Here is an 18248-nt window from a genome sequence, read left to right as displayed (position 1 = left end):
ACAAACAAACAAACAAACAAACAAACCAGTAGGACATGCTATTAAAGGAAAATAATCAGCGACAAGGTGGTGTGATGCAACCATATGCAAAGCACTGTTACTGAGTTACTGAGTTACTGTTACCACCCTGAAGTTGATTACTTTCTTATATCAGCATGTTCTGAAGTGTTTTATTCCTGTCTTAACACAGCAATCGCATTTTTCTATTGCATTAATAAACAACATATCTATTTATGGTTATGTTTAATGTTGTGGAACGCCCGTGAAAAACAAGTCAGTGTTTGTTTTCACTTACTTTATAGCAGCAATAAACAGCCATTCCTTCACCAGCCTCTCTTGTACTTGTAATAAGTCTTTATTTATATAAGAGAAGTGCTGACGTCCTTCGTTGTGTATCTGATGAACTGCAGATTGCTAGAAACCAGATGTCCTCCTACAGTGCTGGAGGGTAAACAACAACATTTATGAAATTATATTGGCACTGGGATGGATCTGCACAGTACAGCAGCTCAGTCAGCTAATAAATAGCACAGTCCCTCTCAATACATAACATAACAGCCAGCTTTCTGTCTTCTATTATATTACATATTGTGTAGTCTGTGAATAATTTCGAAGCAATTGCTGTGTTGCTTGACAGGAGAGCTATAAACTATAAATTAATAGGTATGATTAGATTATACTAGACCAGATCAGTTTAGATTAGATAAATGTTCATAAAGGTACTCGTACAGGTTAAAGGCACAGTATGTCGGCTGATACCATGAGAAGATAAAATAGACCTTAAATGTAATATTTTATGAGGTCTAGATCAAAATTATATATATACGCACATATATAAAACAACAGTGTAGCTAAGACCATCATGATTGTCTGAGTAATATCTGCCACTTTATAGAAATGATCAGCAGTTTCAAATCTTACTGACACAAAAACAAATGCAGAATTATATAACTATGACCACACATGGGCAAGTGTAAGGATCTGAAGGACTTTGACATGAGATAAAAAAGTGATGGCTGGATGACGAAATCAGAGCATCTCCAAAACGGCAGGTCTTGAGGGGTGTTCCCGGTATGCAGTGGTTAGTACCTACCAAAAGTGGTCCAAGGAAGAATAAACCACAGGTTCATGGGTGCCCTAGGCTCATTGATGCGTGTGGGGAGTGAAGGCTAGCCAGTCTGGTCCTGTCCCACAGAAGAGCTACTGTAGCACAAATTGCTGAAAAAGTTCATGCTGGCTCTGATAGAAAGGTGTCAGGACACAGTGCATTGCAGCTTGCAGACCGGTGAGAGTGCATAGTCTGACTCCTGTCTACCGCCGAAAGCATCTACCATGGGCACGTGAGCATCAGAACTGGACCATGGAGCAATGGAAGAAGATGGCCTGGTCTGATGAATGACATTTTCTTTTACATCATGTGGACGGCCGGGTGCGTGTGCGTCACTTAGCTGGGGAAGAGATGGCACCAGGATGCACTATGGGAAGAAGGCAAGCCGGTGAAGGAAGTGTGATGCTCTGGGCAATGGTCCGCTGGGAAACCTTGGGTCCTGGCATTCACGTGGATCTTACTTTGACATGTACCACCTACCTAAACATTGTTGCTTACCAAGTACACCCCTTCATGGTAACAGTATTCCCTAATGGCAGTGGCCTCCATCAGCCCTGCCACACTGCAAACATTGTTCAGGAATGGTTTAAGGAACATGACAAAGGGTTCAAGGTGTTGACTTGGCCTCCAAATAGCCCACGTCTTCTGGATTTAAAGGATCTGCTGCTAACATCTTTGTGCCAGACACCACAGCCCACCTTCAGCAGGTTTTGAGTTGTGAGGAGTCCATGCCTCGACGTATCAGATCTGTTTTCGAGGCACAACTTGGGACCTACACAATATTAGGCAGGTGTTTTTAATGTAAAGGCTGATACGTGTATATTTATGGAGAAACATAATGCTTGTGAATACTGTAATACGGAACCGCTTTCAACGGTTGCTATGACGACAAGGCTACAGCCTGTAAGGGCAATACAAATCAAGGAGGTGGGGAGATTTGTAGTGACGGACAGCCACCGAAACGAACGGTTCGTTTTTGATAACGTGCTTGAACGTTTATTTGACAGTTGATCTGTCCAATCAGGCTTGAAGACAGATTGGCACGAGCGTCTGTCTCGACCAATCACAGCTTAAGACAGACGCTCGTGTAAATATGCGATGAAATCTGGATTGAACGCGTAGTTCGGTTTTTTGGCCAAAATATCGGAGAGACGAGCGGCGCCGTTAGCAGGTTTGTACTCGGCGTTTCTGCTAAAACTCTCTATGTGTATGTTTATGTTTAAGAATTGATAATAAATTAGAAGCCCGCAGCAGCCGCGCAGTATGGAGTATGAGAAGCTAATGGCAGTCGGAGTGTAAGAGGAAGGAGGTGTCCGTCGACATTAATTAGCTAGCGTAAGGAAACGTGCAGCCTTTCCGCTTAGCTAGCATGCTAGCATGTTAGCATTTTAGCATGCTAAGCAAGCCAATAAAATGGAGTGTTTGTGGGATCTTCCCCCCTGGCTTTGTAGCTAGCGTTAGCTAATTAACAACGTGACGTTTGGTTGTCAGGGCAACCGGACACCTGTTTCTCATTTACGCCTCTAACAGCATAAACAATTTCCGTTATGTTACATATTACAGTGATGTTGCACATGGAGCTAACATGCTAACCCCGAGTGCAGGCTTTTCCGCAAGCCATTTTGTGATTTTTGCCTCCGCAGACGACACTTCAGCTTTTTTTTTATTTATTTTTTTTTAAATTAAAACTCTGAATTAATTTCGCATAAAAACAGCGGTGATGATATGAACTGGTTAATTTGATATGCTGTTTTATTATAATTATTATTATTATTATTTTAACTGAATATGAATTTGAAACTATTTCCGTAGGGCTAATGCTGTTAGCAGGTGAGCATAATGCTAATGCTAACCCTAATGTTAATACACACGCACCATTTTGAAGAACACTAGGCCTTGTTGCTCGGCTTCTATAGTCGACTGTTTTATTTATTTATTTATTTATTTATTTATTTATAACATTTATTTTTTGTTCATAAGTGAGACAATGCGAGGTTTTTCATCTGAATTGAGCTAGCTGATGTTTTTGTTTATTATATACTGAACTTATTTTGATTAAATTCAGTTCAGATAGACGTGAATGTTTTGCAGTATGTACATTCTGTAATACTAAAATACTTGAGATCTGACACCCCCCTTTCTATCGAGCACTTACATTATTTGTGTCTTGTTCATTGTGTTCTCTATAGTCAGCATGTCACACACAAACATGCAATACAATGCATGACTGGGTCAAAACACAGTCTGATACGGATCCTTATTTATGCTGATTGTGTGAATGAAATCTATCTTTCTTTCTTTCACACAGCGTTTTCCCACGGAGAGGAGAACCCTTTCCTATTTTCTCCTTGATAGAAGACAATGGAGACAGAAATCGAGCAGCAGGACGAAGAGACAACGTTCAGCAACACTGACACTAACGGTAAATATTTAGTTTTCAGGATGCCGTCGAATTGCACTTCAGAGGGGTCGGAGTTCTTGTACGGGGCGGACAGGACGCCATAGATTTTGAGAAATTAACCCAAATTCAAGCTCGCAGTTTCCCGACACGCGTTCAGGTGTGTCGAACATCAGTACAGTTAAAAGGTTTCGCTTACCACCAATATATACCTCACTGTGAAAGACCGTGCAAAACAGTCTCGCCAATTCGAGTAGTTTTCTGCAATAAAAAGCCCCAGCAAGATCAGTCATGTTTTGGCCGCAAAAACTGCGAAAAAATCTCTGCGAAATCCTGTACAGACTGATTAGTTTTTATTCATATTTGCCCATTTTTCCAAAACAAAGTTATAAAAAGCTTAACGTGAGTGACTTGTTCCAATTGTACAAGGATTAATGGGCGTGTGTGGTTGTTGGTGCAGACCAGACTGTTTGGAGTATGTGCACTTATTTGATCTATATTTACACTATATGGCCAAATGTTTGTGGACTTCTGACCATCACATCCATATGTGGGTCTTCCCCAAACTTTTGAGGAGGCTCATGTTCCAGCATGACGATGTAGACACGTGCTGCATCCCAGTTCGCCTAGCGTCCGTCCTAAACAGAATTACATAAAACAGAGATTAGAATTACTGCATCACAGATCGAAGTATGTTGAAGCAACCATCCCAAAGGTACCTGGATGGTCTAGTATTTCCAGGTGAAATTTGTGGATCTGTCCCAGTACTCGCATACTCCTTTTAAATACACTCTTAACAGTATGTTTTTTTTCCATCACCTCTCTTCACAAAAAAGAGTACATACTTTTAGTGCATAGTATAAGTAGGAGAATTGAGACGCAGCAATGGTTTGCGAAGGTTGGTGTAGAAGAACTCGAGTGTCCTGCACCTCAACCCCACTTAGGATGAACTGGAAGGCCTGGTCACCCAACATCAGTGCCCGTCATCACTAATGTTCTTGAATGATCACAAATCCCCCACAGCCATGCTCCAAAATCTAGTAAAATTCCTTCCCAGGACAGGGGGACTAAATCTGGAATGGGTGTGATGGTAAGGTGTCCACAAATGTTTTTTTTTTTCCCCTATCCCTGGAATTATACCAACACTGCTTAAACATGTGGACAGCATGAATGTGATTGACAGCTGATATATTATACTGTGCAGAAGAATGGTATGGTAACTTGCCAGACTTAACAAAACTCCACCTTAAGATGATGTGAGATCAGATAATAAATAAATTCTTTATTCTAATATTTTGAGATACTGGATTTTTGATTTCCCTGAGCTGTAAGCTGTAATCATCGAGATTTAAACAAAAAAACGCTTGAAATATTTCACTGTATGCGTAATGAACCTAGAATATATGAACATTCCACTTTTTTAATTAAATTACGGTGAGGAAAAATGAGCTTTTCCACACATTATTATTATTATTATTTTATTTATTTTTTTAACATGTGCCTGTATAAATGTTTCATAAACATGAACAGTGTTTGGAAATGAAATCTAATTGACATTTCACTGTTAACAGGTAAACGCCCTGCTGAGGACATGGATGAGGAACAAACCTTCAAACGTTCTCGTAACACAGACGAGATGGTGGAGCTGAGAGTGCTGCTACAGAGCAAAGTGAGTCTTACTTTCGTGTAGACTTTTTGGGTATGGTTTAATTTTTTTTTTTTTCCATCGATAAATGCATTTTTAAAAAAATGGATTAAAAATAGTAGGAGAAATCTTGCTCTTAATCAGTGTGACTATAGACACTATAGTTAAGAAACCATGTGAAGCAGCATTAAAAAAATCTTAATGGTATTTAATGAAAACACAATTTATAGCACTTTTATTTATTTAATTTATTTAATTTTTTGTTGTTGTTGTTTTTGGGGTTTTTTTCCTTCCCGCCCAGAATGCAGGTGCAGTAATCGGAAAAGGTGGCAAGAACATTAAAGCGCTCCGGACAGACGTGAGTATTATTAGCTTTTAGAAAGAGCAGTCGATAAATTTCAGTAAAAGCCGGGTGGGAGTTGCCTTCAGATCATCAGCGATCATGATTTCCGATTTATTTATTCATTTATTTATTTATTTTTGTTGCCCAACATTTTTTACTAATCATCTGGATTTGATCTCAAACGAAAGCACCAATTGATTCAACTTAAATCTTGTAACTCGATCCTAATAATAACGTAGTTAGATGTGTAAGGGTGCTAATCACTGCATGCTACTTGGCCCTAAACGGGAAATCTTGCTCTCCGTAGCTGGCATGTTGATGCGACGTGCACTATCTATAGGTTAGCTCATTTGAACAGACTCTCATGCTCTCTGAATGGAGCCTGATTGTGGGGTTTTGACATTTCAGTAATAAAGTACTCAATCTTAAGTTCTTCAGAGCATTCTGTCTCGCTGTCCCCGTTAGGGATGTCATGGCGCGCTATCCATTCTGTGCCAAAGCCCTAAAACAGATGTCTAGACTCTTGAGCTGACCAATAGTCTTAATTTCATAATTAATTTCTGTATTAGTTTTGTATCTAAACTGTCTTCAGATCTGTCCAGAGCTGTTTCTTGTGCACTCGTTGCCAAGTCTCTTCAAAAAAAAAAAAAAAAAATTTTTTTTTAAACAATATAGTGAATATAGCCTTGTATTCAATTAAAATGTATTCCTTCTCCCCCTCTTCCCTCTCCTTTACTTTTTTTTTTGTTTTGTTTTGTTTTTGGCCACCTTCCTCTGTTGCCCATGTTCTGGATCGACATGTCCCTCCTGCGTTGCCCACCTTGACGTTGGCCCAACCTCCGCCCCTGAACGCCCGCCCGCCCACCTGACACCCCGGTTGGCCCCATAATCGTGCCCCTCCCTAAATGGGCACCTTACTTGACAACATGTGATTGAATGCCCTTGCCCAATGCCAACCTCCACGACCAATGCAGTACAATGCCAGTGTATCAGTCCCAGACAGCAGTGGCCCAGAGCGGTATGTCCCACCAGTTATTGCCTCACTGCCTGATTAGAACAGAGAACACATGTCTTTGATAACCTTCTGTTTCATATTAACATTTTTATACACATAGTATCGCCCCTTTTTAAGAAACATGTATTTGTACAATTGGGTTTTTTATGTCTTTTCCCCTTCCCCCCAACACCCCATTCAGTATTTATTTGGGACCTTTTTTCTTTTCTTTTTTTTTTTTTCTTTCTTTTTCTTTTTTTCTGAGATGTTTATGAAGTTGGTATTATGACACAAAACACAGGGAGAACTTTACCTACTTAGTTTGAATGGAAGGAACACTGCTTGAAGTGATGAGATATCTTTGCTGTTGTTGCTACTGTTGCTGTTCCTTGCTCTTGTATTGATTATTAATTGTTTAAAAAAAAACAAACAAAAAAAAACACACACACATCTCATCTGTCTCTTTGTTGCCAACCATTTCACTGTTCTCAGCGTCACCGTCTATGACTGCTGCTGACTCACTTCCCTGTTCTGTCTTCTTCACTGTTGTCTTGTCTTTGATTTCTCCTGTACTGCAGCTCTTTCCTGGTTTTCGTTTTATTTCTTTTTTTTTTTTCTTCTCTCTCTCCTCCTGCCCCTCTCAGGCCAGACAACAGGTCTCTCCTTTGTTGCCCTGCTCCAGCTCTACACATCACCTTGTGGTCTCCACTTGCGGTTTCTCCTTTTATTTTTGCTTTTGCATTTCATTTTGGGCTGACTTTTTTTTTTTTTTTTTTTTTTTTGAATTTTTTTTTTTGTAATAAATCTCTCAAATATTATATTCAATAACTCTCACTCATCTTTCCTGGTGTATCATAACAAAGAGGCTCATTAGTTTCTCCCCCCCTTGCTCCTCTCAATATCCTCTCAGTGGTGGGGTGTATGAAACAAGTAGCTTTCTCTCATGGCCTGTTGAACATCTTCAGGGTTGATGTTTGTTGAATGTGCAAGGGTCAAATGCATGTCAGTGACTCGTATTTCAGTCCATTGTGGGAGACCTAAACATGTGTTCAGGGGTTTTTTGTTTGTTGTTGTTTTTTTTGGTTCGAGTTTTTTTGTTTTTCAAAGCTCAGCTCTGTTTACAATTTAAAAAAAAAAAAATCATTATTTTTATTATTATTATAATGTTGAAGTGAATCCACATGTAAAGTTCAGTGTCTTTGTTTTTGCTCTTGTCTTTCTATGCTTTTGTTTGCCCGGCGCAGCATCCTGAGCGTGAGTGCAGATATTGAGACAATCGGAGATATTCTTCTGAAGATCATCCCTACTCTTGAGGAGGTAAGGTCTGAGCTTGGAAGATACATGGAGACCGTAGAGATTCAGATTGCATGTGTTAATAACGCGTATATTACAGATGTTGGGTAAAAAGTAAGGTCAGGATTACAAGCTTAGGCACACATGCATGCTGGTTATTTTTCAAGTTTGGTTTTTTTGAGACACACCTTCTGTTTGGCAGTACCAGCACTACAATGGTATAGACTTTGACTGCGAGCTGCGCCTGCTGATTCACCAGAGTCTGGCAGGAGGCATTATTGGCGTCAAAGGGACCAAGATTAAAGAATTGAGAGAGGTAAGCTGTGCAGGTTTTTAAAGGAAACCCCTTTTATGTTTAATTTGAACATTTCTGAAGGTTCAGTTGCTTACAAAGCTCCAGATAAACAAATAGCATGACTGAATGGTGACAAGTGTTACCTTTTAACGCTTAATCATTAATGAGCAGTGTGTGGCCAAGAATAAGCCTCAAGTAATAATCTGATGTGGTCCAATTAAAGTGTTTTTTCATACATCGAACACTGTAGTAGAGGACCCCCCCCCCCCCAAACAAAAAAAAACCACTCTGCTAAAATCCATCCCTTCAGGATATTGCCACAATATTTGGAGGAGCTTGCAATTTTTCAAAATTACTGCAGATTTTGGCCAGTACGCGTCACGTGACATCACAATGCACATTCAGCCTTCTTGGATTTACGTGAGTCGAGCATGAGTACAGCTAAAAGGTCTCATTTACCAACAAACATCACTGTGACAGATCGTGCAAAACAAATTCGTGCAGCTGCATTTTCCGCAATGAACTCCACAAACCGCATCGCAAAAAAAAAAGCCTGCAGCAAAATCCAGCGCTTTTGGCCACAACAAACACAAAAAACCTCTGCGAACGCTGCAATTTAAATTATGAGCACATTAAAGTGTTTTTCCATCTTGGGTGCATGTAAATCTATTGAATGAGACGTTTAAAACATTAGGCCTGTTTCAAAACCACAATAGGTGCACTTTAAATAGTTGATTACTGATTTAAATGACTTGATTTGAGCCTGCTGTATTTCTGGTAATGTTTAAACATCCAGTATTCAATACTTGCAGAAATTGGAAATGCTGAATAAAATTGATTTTGTTTAGCAATAGTCCAAACTACAAAGGTTATGTAATTAACCTCTCAGTGTAACATGAGGGAAAAATTCTTTCTTGCCAAAATAACACCAGTGTGTTTAATGCTTGATAATGCTTTTTAGGTGTATTGTACACTGTCCTAGACTGGTAGCTGTAGTGTGAAAGTGCGACATGTAGATAATGTGCTAGGAATTGGCAACAACTAATTTGGAGGTAAATTTAGGTTAAAAACAAAAAACATTTCCTAGGTGTGCACAACAGTTACAAAACACTTGATACTATAACTGTGGAAAAAATCGAACTATATGGCATTAATTTGGATTCCAGCATCATGCTACACTGTCATACAATATAACCGTCGATAAAAATCAATACAAGTAGCTCTGATTTGATTTGATATTACCTCTTGTTTTTTGTTTTGTTTTTTACTCTTCGCTACCTTGTGTCTCAGAATACCCAGACGACCATTAAACTCTTCCAAGAGTGCTGCCCGCATTCGACAGACCGTGTGGTTTTAGTGGGAGGAAAACCTCAGCGAGTGGTGGAGTGCATTAAGGTCATCCTAGAATTGACGTCAGAGGTAGAGTTGCATGTTCCCATTGATTTGATTTTGAAATCTGATGCAAGTTGGAAATCAGACCTTCACGATCTCGCTTCCGTCCTGCTTAGGCTCCTATTAAAGGCCGTGCTCAGCCCTACGACCCAAATTTCTACGACGAGACCTACGACTACGGCGGCTTCACCATGATGTTTGAGGAGAGAGGGCGGCGGCCCATGGGAGGGTTCCCAATGCGCGGGCGTGGCAGTTTCGATCGTATGCCCCCCAGCCGTGGCGGACGCCCCATGCCCCCCTCTAGGCGTGACTATGATGATATGAGTCCCCGCCGTGGACCACCTCCACCTCCGTTAGGGAGGGGGGGCCGAGGCGGGAGCCGGGCTCGAAATCTGCCTCTCCCTCCTCCACCTCCTCCCAGAGGAGGGTAAATAAAATTACCCTCATTCTTTAAACCAAAACATTGTTTATTATGAACTTTATTTAGAACTTGTTTCCTCCTCAGCCTGAATATTGTGTGGGTTTTTTTTTTTTTTTTTTAAAGGGGCATTTAATGAGGCATCCAGCTGTTGCTCCATTTGTTGTTTTGTTTTTGTTTTTGCCCTGCTTTGACAGTTTTATTGTTTTGCAGAGGCGACCGGTTTTCCCACCATCACGGCAATATAGACGACAGACCGAGGTGAGTTATTTTGTGGATGACAAAGCTGTAATTGCTGTGAATTGGTGGCTATTTTTATTCCTTCCAAACTAGTTTGTAACCGGTCATAAAGATTTGTATTCACAAAAAAGGCTTAAAGCTAAAGGTGACTCCTAAATGTACAATTTAAGAAACTTCTATTAGTATTTTAGTACTAAAAGCAGCACCTAAACCTGTGGTGCTTAGTCCAAAGGTCATCAAGAATGAATCGCAAAGTATCCCAGCAATTCTAAAATGGCTGCTCATTTAGCACCGCAGATCAGCTGGCAACGTTCGGTTATATACCGTACTCGCGTCATGTATTGTGCAGCACCTGCACCTCATGCCACAGGTTGTTTATTTTATTTTAGAAATTCACCAACTGCAATGCTGTTTACTCTGAGGTGCAGTCAGCTAATTAAGAAGGCTGTTTAAATCGGTCTTCATGTAACTCTAATTTACTTGAATTAAATAATATTCTTTAATTAATTTGTGATGTGCCACACACACAAGCTGCCAATGATTATATTCAGTCATGTTTTACAAATGGGCATGTTTTTTTCAGGTGCTACTGTTTGACTGTATCTTGTGGTGGTGGTGTATGTGGTACACATGCTCACACACTCACTCGCTTACTGCCGGTCAAAAGTTTGTGGACACTCGACTGAAACGTTTCTCATGATCTTAAGAACCTTTTGATCTGAAGGTGTAGGATTAACTGTTTGAAATCGGTGTTGTAGACAAAAATATAATCGTGCCGACGTGTTCGTTTCTTTCATTAGAAAAGTAATTTTATTTTCAAAATTATTATTTTTATCATTTTTTTTTAAACGGACAACGCGGAGTGAAAGATTCTGAGAAGCAGCCGATAAGTGTCCAGCGTAGATGTGAACTCCTTTAATACTGTTTAAAAAGCATCTCAGGGAAATTCCTCAAGAAATCGGACGAGAGAACGCCAAGAATACATTTCTTGGCAAAAAGGGCGTCTACTTTGAAGATGCTAAAATACTAAATTATTTTGATTTATTTCGAATTTTTGATCTCCCCATAATTCCCATCCTTCTGTTTGTGTTTGAGTTTTGATGACTTTATTATAATAAAATGTGGCGGGGGGGAGGGATATAAAAATTAAAGAATGAGTGTGTCTAAACTTTTGACTGGTAGTGTACATCTACACAGATGAATTCAGTCTGTTATGTACCACCTGAGTAGATGTGCTTTCCAATTTTTAGCGAGCCAATTCTAATCATTTACCGTTTGCTCCAAGTGACAGAAGAGGAAGACCTATAGATCGCTACGAAAGCATGGTAAGCTCCCGCCTGTAAAAGCACCGTCACACACGACGGTTTTCACGTGTTTATATGTCTCTGAATGCTGTGCAGTTGGGGGGGGGGGTCTGGCTCTGGAGAGGAAGGGCCAGTTTTGGAAAACGAGCAGAGCCTACTTGTTCTGTCTCTATGAAATGACAGGGTAATGGATGCATATGCTGTGAACTGCTTTGGCCTGCTGTTGCTAGGCAATGGATTTTTTTGAATTGCTTGTTGCCTTGGTAACTAAGGAGCAGATAGATATGTAGGTAAAAGCCATCACACTCACCAGTGAACTCGGGGCAAAGCTGGAAGCTTTGTCAAGCGCTTTAATTAGTTTGTCATTTGTTTTAATATGTATGTGCACGTGTATTTTTTTTGATGCATATAGGTTGGATTAACACACTCTCTCTCTCTCTCTCTCTCTCTCTCTCTCTCTCTCTCTCTCTCTCTCTCTCTCTCTCTAATTGAATAGAGTGGAGTTGTATATGGTGAGTGTTGTTCAGCTTTACTCCTATAAGCTCGTGCTCTCTCTCTCTCTCTCTCTCTCTCTCTCTCTCTCGCGATCACTCTTTCTCCCACACACACACTCAAGGTTACCCCTAATCAAACATGTCAGAATACAGCTCTCAGTAGCTGTAGTGTTTCCTCGCTTTCTGTTACTCACATCTTTCTCTTGTACCTCTAATATCGTGATAATCTTTTTTTTTTAATTATCTTTCCCTTTTCTGATATCTGAAGACAATAACTCTTCTTGGGAACCCTTCCAATCTGGTAAGTGTCCATCATATTTTTATGTGCAGACTCTGCATGAATAAAATGTAGGCACGAATTAATGAATTGTTAATCCGTTTCTGCAGGTGGACGAGGTTCCTACGGCGACATCGGTGGTCCTGTCATCACAACACAAGTGACTATACCCAAAGACGTGAGTGCGCTTTAACCCTGACTTTATTTATTTATTTATTTATTTATTTATTTATTTATTTATTACGCGCTCATACAGCCTTACTCACGTGCACACGGCTTAAACAACCCTTGTACTATGTTAGCTGGCCGGCTCCATCATCGGGAAAGGAGGACAGCGTATTAAGCAGATCCGTCACGAGTCCGGAGCCTCCATCAAAATCGACGAGCCTCTAGAGGGTTCCGAGGATCGTATCATCACCATCACAGGAACGCAGGACCAGATTCAGAACGCGCAGTATCTACTGCAGAACAGGCAAGTGCATGATCGAACAGCTAGACTTCAGGCCTGACAGCGGGCTTTTCTCACACACACACACACACACACCGCCACAATCTGCTTCTTAATCTTTTCTGTGCGTATATAAAGACACCTTTGACTCTTACTTTCTTCTTTTTATCACTGGCAAAGTAACCTCATGCTTCTAATACTACCCAAGTTCCTGTCTTTTCCTTCTCTGCAGTCTTATTTTAATTAACCTTTACCTTTAAATATATGAGCAGTTTTTTTGCTTTTTGCATGATGTAATTGAGTACTCGGACACAGATTGATTTCCCTGTGTTTTAAAATATAGCTTGTAATGATTTTGCCTCACAAACGTAATAACCGCATCATAACAAGTTTTAGGCGAAGTGGTAAAACATTGTTAAAGAATTAACAAATTTGCAGTTTAACAATCAAGAGAAATGTAGTATTTCACTGCGTTACAATATTATTGAGGTTGTAGTGTTACTCCAACATAGAAGACAGAAGGTGAACATTTAGCACTGAACATCACGACGAGCTAAGAAACCTTTATCATAAAGTTGAAGGAAAAACCCACCTGAAACGTTATCCATGTAAACATCTAACGTCTTGGAGTTCGAGTTAGACCGAGTCAACGTAAATGATTGATTCTGTAAAATGTGTTACTAATCGATTACATTTCAAGTAATGGAGTAGTTTTCCATTTGTATAAACTTGTATACATACACCTACCTTGACAAGCATGTACATTTTATAAAGAGTATTACCTTAGTGATAAAATTATTATAATGAATACATTCTTGTTAGCATTTTACTTCGGTTGCCCCGAACATGCAGCTTATTTCTAATCATAAACTGTGGTTGAACATGTGACCTGTAACGAGCTACTAATTTGTTATGAAAGTGTGGTCTAACCTGTTTCTGCTTTGATACTTAACTGCAAATGCTATTTTCTTTCTCTCTCTCTCTCTCTATCTCCCTTTTTTTTCTCTCTCTCCTTTCCTTGGGGGAAATGTGTCCGGATTATTTGAAACCGAAATCCAAACAAAAAGTGACCGAGAGCTGCGGTACTCAGAGCCCAGGAGAGCACGATAAAGCTGGCCTGCTTCTGTGTGGAAGACTTGTGATTTTGTTGTTGTTAGTTAGATGAAGTGACAACAAATCACGGTCTGCCCTACAGCACAGGCTCATCTGCCCTCCTCCCCCACTTTTCCTGTTTCTCTAACCCTGCCCTAACTTTCACATGTCTGTTTCATTCTGAACAACTTCTTCTAACGTGTGTGCGTGTTTTATTATATGCCTCCAGTTGCCTTTTTATTATTTAATAAAAAATAAAAAAAGACCACAATTACATGACATGACTGTATAACTCCTTATATACAAGCTCAGCTCTGTTACTCTATCTGTGATGTGATTTGTAATTAATAATAATAATAATACGACGCGGCATGCTGTTACAGGGGAAATAATCCATGACTGAGGGGTGTGATATGGAGTTGCTGTTACCACCCTGAAGAGGATTATTTTCCAATAACAGCACTCTGAACTCTTTCATTCCTTTTATACCACACCTCAGCAATTCGTCAATGCTAACAACTTTTTATTTATTGTAGAACGACACGTCATACTTTCACCTTCTTGTAGTTATGTTTAATGCTAATGCTTCATTTAATACATGCTGTTCCTGTGAATTTCCCTCTGGGATTTATAAATGATCGCTCTATCTCGCTATCTAAGGATGTCCATGAAAGATATAAAAAAATGTAATATGAGAGAATTTCACCTAGTCACTTCCAAAAATGAATACTAATAAACATCTTACAGAAAGCTTATCGATAATTAGGCAGACTTTCTTTTCCGTTTTCGAACGAGTACGCTAATATTAAAACGGTGTAGTGGTATGAAATATTTTTAACACTGTTCTGATGACTTGTTGTCCCTGTTGTATATCCAGTAGAAATACTTGCGAAAGGCCTTTCATTTGTTCACCATGAGAATATAATGAATTGGTAACCTTTATGGACGTGACGGTGAGGAAATGTTCCCACCGGTTATGAATACCCGTGCAGCCATGCGCAGTTCGCTTTCGAATTAGCTGCAATTGCTTGAGTGGTGGGATGATTATTATTATTCTTAATGGAAAAACACAACACCAAATCCAAAATATTGCCAAATAGGCACTTTTACATTTCGCTTTGAAACCACATTTTCCACCATTGTCTGGTCAGTCAGCTCGTCTTACGCTCGTTACGTGATGAATGAAATCTGATCCGTGCTGCGACTCTGACTCGTTCGGATCGTGCTGAATCGAGCAGTTCAAGTTTTTAATCGTAGCGTCCGTTCTCTAACTGAACTAAATGATTATTACGATAAAAAAAACCCCAAACAACAGTGGGGGTGGTGAAGTGATGTAATCGGCGTGTGGCCCTAACACCGGGAACACCCGACTATCGCGGCAGGCCTGGTAACCTTTATATATTAGCCAGGTTGTGAATAATCTGTAATAATAAAATATATTAATTCTAGTGTTTCACAGACTACATATCAACTTAGCATCCAGATCGTAATTATCCATGAGTGCAGTTTAATAAAAATACTTGGTTATTGCTGTCTGTCTGAACTGTGTGTGTGGTTCTCTTCCAGCGTGAAGCAGTACTCTGGTCGGTTCTTCTAGAGGACAGCAAGCAAAGACATACCGCCCTACGTGTTTTCCTTCAGCTTCTTTTCAGAGTCTACATTCCTCCGCCTCTTCGGTAGATGTGTCCCCTGCTGCTCTCCTAACACCTTAAAGAAAAGATTTTTAGGGGTGGAAGAACGATCTCTAGAACTAGCAGAATGAGTGGATCCTGATTCTTTTTCCTTCTCTTCCCCTGTGCTTCGGATGCATTGATTTTTCTCCGTTTTTGGGATTCTCATAACGTTCTGTGATTTTTAGCAGAGCCGTGTAATATCCACATTTAGCCTGAGCAGAGCCGCATGCCTGGTTTGTCTAACAATTCAGAATGTAATCTTCGCTAATCCTTTTTGTGTTTTTATTTCCCTTCTGCCATTTTTGTCATTTCTTTCAAAAAAAAAAAAAAAAGTAAGTTGAAATGTCAAAATGTAAATGTCCAGCTGAGTTTTAAAAATCTTAGCGTCTTATTTAATGAGCTGCAATGAATGTTTTTGGGGGGAGGGGGGAGGAGGGGGATGAATATGAAGTTGAAATGCAGATATGATTATTTTTTTCCTGTTTTGATTGGCTATGGACTGACTGTAGTCTCACTATCATGATTCATTTAATCTGATCAATGCTTGTTTTGTACGTCTGTTTCTACGCTTTTTTAACAGTTTAGATTGGGTGTCTTCAAAAACCCTGATCATTTAGTGGGTTAAATTAAAACACCTTTGTGTAAAGGTCTCCTGGTGGTCTCATCCCCCCCCAATCCCTGTTTTCCAGTGTCTGTGTAGAATGTGCTGTGAGTCTGAGTAATAAAGTCTGTGCCACTTTTTATTAAAAATGCATTCCCATCTTTTCTCTCTGCTATTGATTGACTTCACCAATATGCCTGTTAAAAGTGAAGGTATTAAGATGGTCCTTTTTAAAAAATTATACACACCCTAGCTGGGGTATGGAAGTCTGGCCTGAGTATTGGTTCCACTGACCTGAATATTTCTAGGTTGAATGTGGAAGTGGTTTTTCTTTTAGTACCACTCCTTTCGTGAAAGTGAAACAAAATTAAGGAAGGAGTGAGTGACGGATAGCTATTTTAACGTGGAAAAACTCCTAACCTGCAGGTGTTTGGTTAGAGTTAAATTCCTGCTCTCATTTGGATGACAATGTGTATTATATTAACATGTTAATAACTTTAAATAAATAAATAAAAAGCAATTTAGGCCCATCATGCCCCATGTAACTCGGTAAACAGGTTCAAGAGAGTTTCTGATATCTGCACTGAAACGATGCCACAGTTGATGTGTGATGGTTTTCAGCATTTTTACATTAGCTTGTGAACTATAGTACACAAGCACTGGCTGTGATTTGTGACATGAGAACAATGTGCTACACTGAAAAGCAAAACCATCAGTACGCGGTCGTTGTTGCATTGCTCTATATCTATATTATTAAATAATGAAACGCTGACTTCATGGCATACATGAATTAAATGTCCCATTGCAATGCATTTCACTTTCATCAGTGCATTGCAGTAGTGCCACACTGAAAAGCAATCACTGTCCAATCACCGTGATCAGCACTCTCGTATGTGGCCCAATCAGAGAATGGATGAAGGGCCTAAAAGCATCGTTTTCAAAGAGGCCTTACAGTCCATATAAAGTAACACCCTTTATAGGCTCATTTAAAAAAAAAAAAAAATTATTCTTAACCCTGAATCCTTAATCAAGCTTTTTAGGAATTATTAGCTAAAACAACTTAATATGACCTAAATACTTAATAATACATAGCTACAAGCCATGCCTTCAAATTTCTTAGATTTACCTGTTCACCTGTCAGGGGCTACAAAATTTCAACTGGCACCCCACGTGTTAGTGGGTTCTTGTATTTTTGAAGTCCTGCTAGATCTGGATTCATGCCATTTTCCTTCCTTTTACCAATCTCACACACCCACAAGCTACTGACTAAGAGCACCCTCTTGTGGAGAATCTCCAGCCTGCTAACATTAAACATGAGCAAGTCAATGAAGTTCTTTACATCTAAACAGTTGTGGGGAGGTTCCTTCATGTGTATATTACAGATTGATCAGAGTTCCTTCATGTACACATGATTAAGGTCATAGCTCTCATGTCTCTTAGGAAGAATTGTTCTTTAGTAGTTCTTTGTATCATTAAGGGTTCTTTCTTCATAGTACATTAAGGCAAATCTGTTTAACCTAAACTCAGGGATGTACATTAGACTGTTAGATGTTCCACAAAGAGACAAAACTGATAAATCAAGGCTTTTTTTTTTTTTTTTTTTTTAAAGATAAAACCTTTTCTGTAAGAGTTTACCTTTTTGTTCACTCTTAGGACCTTCCCTTATCTTTTGTAGCTACAATATACATCTCTCACCTGATAATGTGCATATACTTAACCTTTAAAAAAGACTTAAAGCATACTACAGTGCTGTAAAAGAAGTATTTGCCCCCATCCTGATTTCTTCAGTTTTTGTGTATGTCTCATACCAAATAGTTTCAGAAATTAAATCAAAATCTAAGATAAAACAAAGGCAACCTGAGTAAACACAAAATACAGTTTTAAACTGATACTGTTATTTATTAAAGCAAAAAAAAGTTACACAATACCAACTGGGCCTGTGTGAAAATGTATTTGCCCCTGTAATTACTAATTCCCCAAATCTATGAAACTGCATTCATAACTACTGCATTGATCTGTTCAATCAAATCAACACTTAAACAGAATTTTTTCAACAGCATGAACTTGGTTAAAAGGTCTTACGCAGTAACACACTATGCCAAAGTTGAAAGAAATTCCATAAATGATGAGAAAGAAGGTCATTGAAATACATCAGTCTGGGAAGGGTTACAAATATATTTCAGAGGTTCTGGGACTCCAAAGTGAGACCACTGTGAGAGCCGTTATCTCCAAA

At 39.3% G+C, this 18248-nt stretch overlaps 1 protein-coding gene across 5 annotated transcripts; it reads left to right on the top strand.

Annotated features, from left to right (window-relative positions):
• Positions 1–2127: 2127 nt before the first annotated feature.
• On the top strand, positions 2128–16176 carry hnrpkl (heterogeneous nuclear ribonucleoprotein K, like). Of its 5 annotated transcripts, XM_017460466.3 has the most exons (17): positions 2160–2279; positions 2921–2938; positions 3417–3530; positions 5078–5175; positions 5453–5509; positions 6469–6512; positions 7733–7805; positions 7984–8097; positions 9367–9495; positions 9585–9895; positions 10100–10147; positions 11412–11451; positions 11927–11942; positions 12193–12225; positions 12312–12379; positions 12504–12673; positions 15308–16176. In XM_017460466.3, exons 3-17 carry the CDS (start codon positions 3470–3472, stop codon positions 15336–15338), a joined length of 1293 nt encoding a protein of 430 aa, XP_017315955.1. In that variant the 5' UTR covers positions 2160–2279; positions 2921–2938; positions 3417–3469; the 3' UTR covers positions 15339–16176. The 5 variants fall into 5 exon arrangements, with proteins under 5 accessions (XP_017315956.1, XP_017315954.1, XP_017315958.1 ...); XM_017460467.3 differs by lacking the exon at positions 2921–2938 and having other exon boundaries at positions 2128–2279; positions 11418–11451; XM_017460465.3 differs by lacking the exon at positions 2921–2938 and having other exon boundaries at positions 2128–2279.
• Positions 16177–18248: the final 2072 nt, after the last annotated feature.

The sequence above is a fragment of the Ictalurus punctatus genome, chromosome 28 (assembly GCF_001660625.3).
Source record: "Ictalurus punctatus breed USDA103 chromosome 28, Coco_2.0, whole genome shotgun sequence".
NCBI classification, from domain to species: Eukaryota; Metazoa; Chordata; class Actinopteri; order Siluriformes; family Ictaluridae; genus Ictalurus; species Ictalurus punctatus.
This window is presented reverse-complemented; position numbering and strand designations above follow the sequence as displayed.

Excerpts from the sequence above, each read along its gene's own strand:
- hnrpkl (XM_017460465.3), top strand. The coding sequence starts at position 3,470 with ATGGAGACAGAAATCGAGCAGCAGGACGAAGAGACAACGTTCAGCAAC. Across the intron at positions 5,510-6,468 it reads TTAAAGCGCTCCGGACAGAC|TACAATGCCAGTGTATCAGT; the intron begins GTGAGTATTATT and ends CGACCAATGCAG. Across the intron at positions 6,513-7,732 it reads GACAGCAGTGGCCCAGAGCG|CATCCTGAGCGTGAGTGCAG; the intron begins GTATGTCCCACC and ends TGCCCGGCGCAG.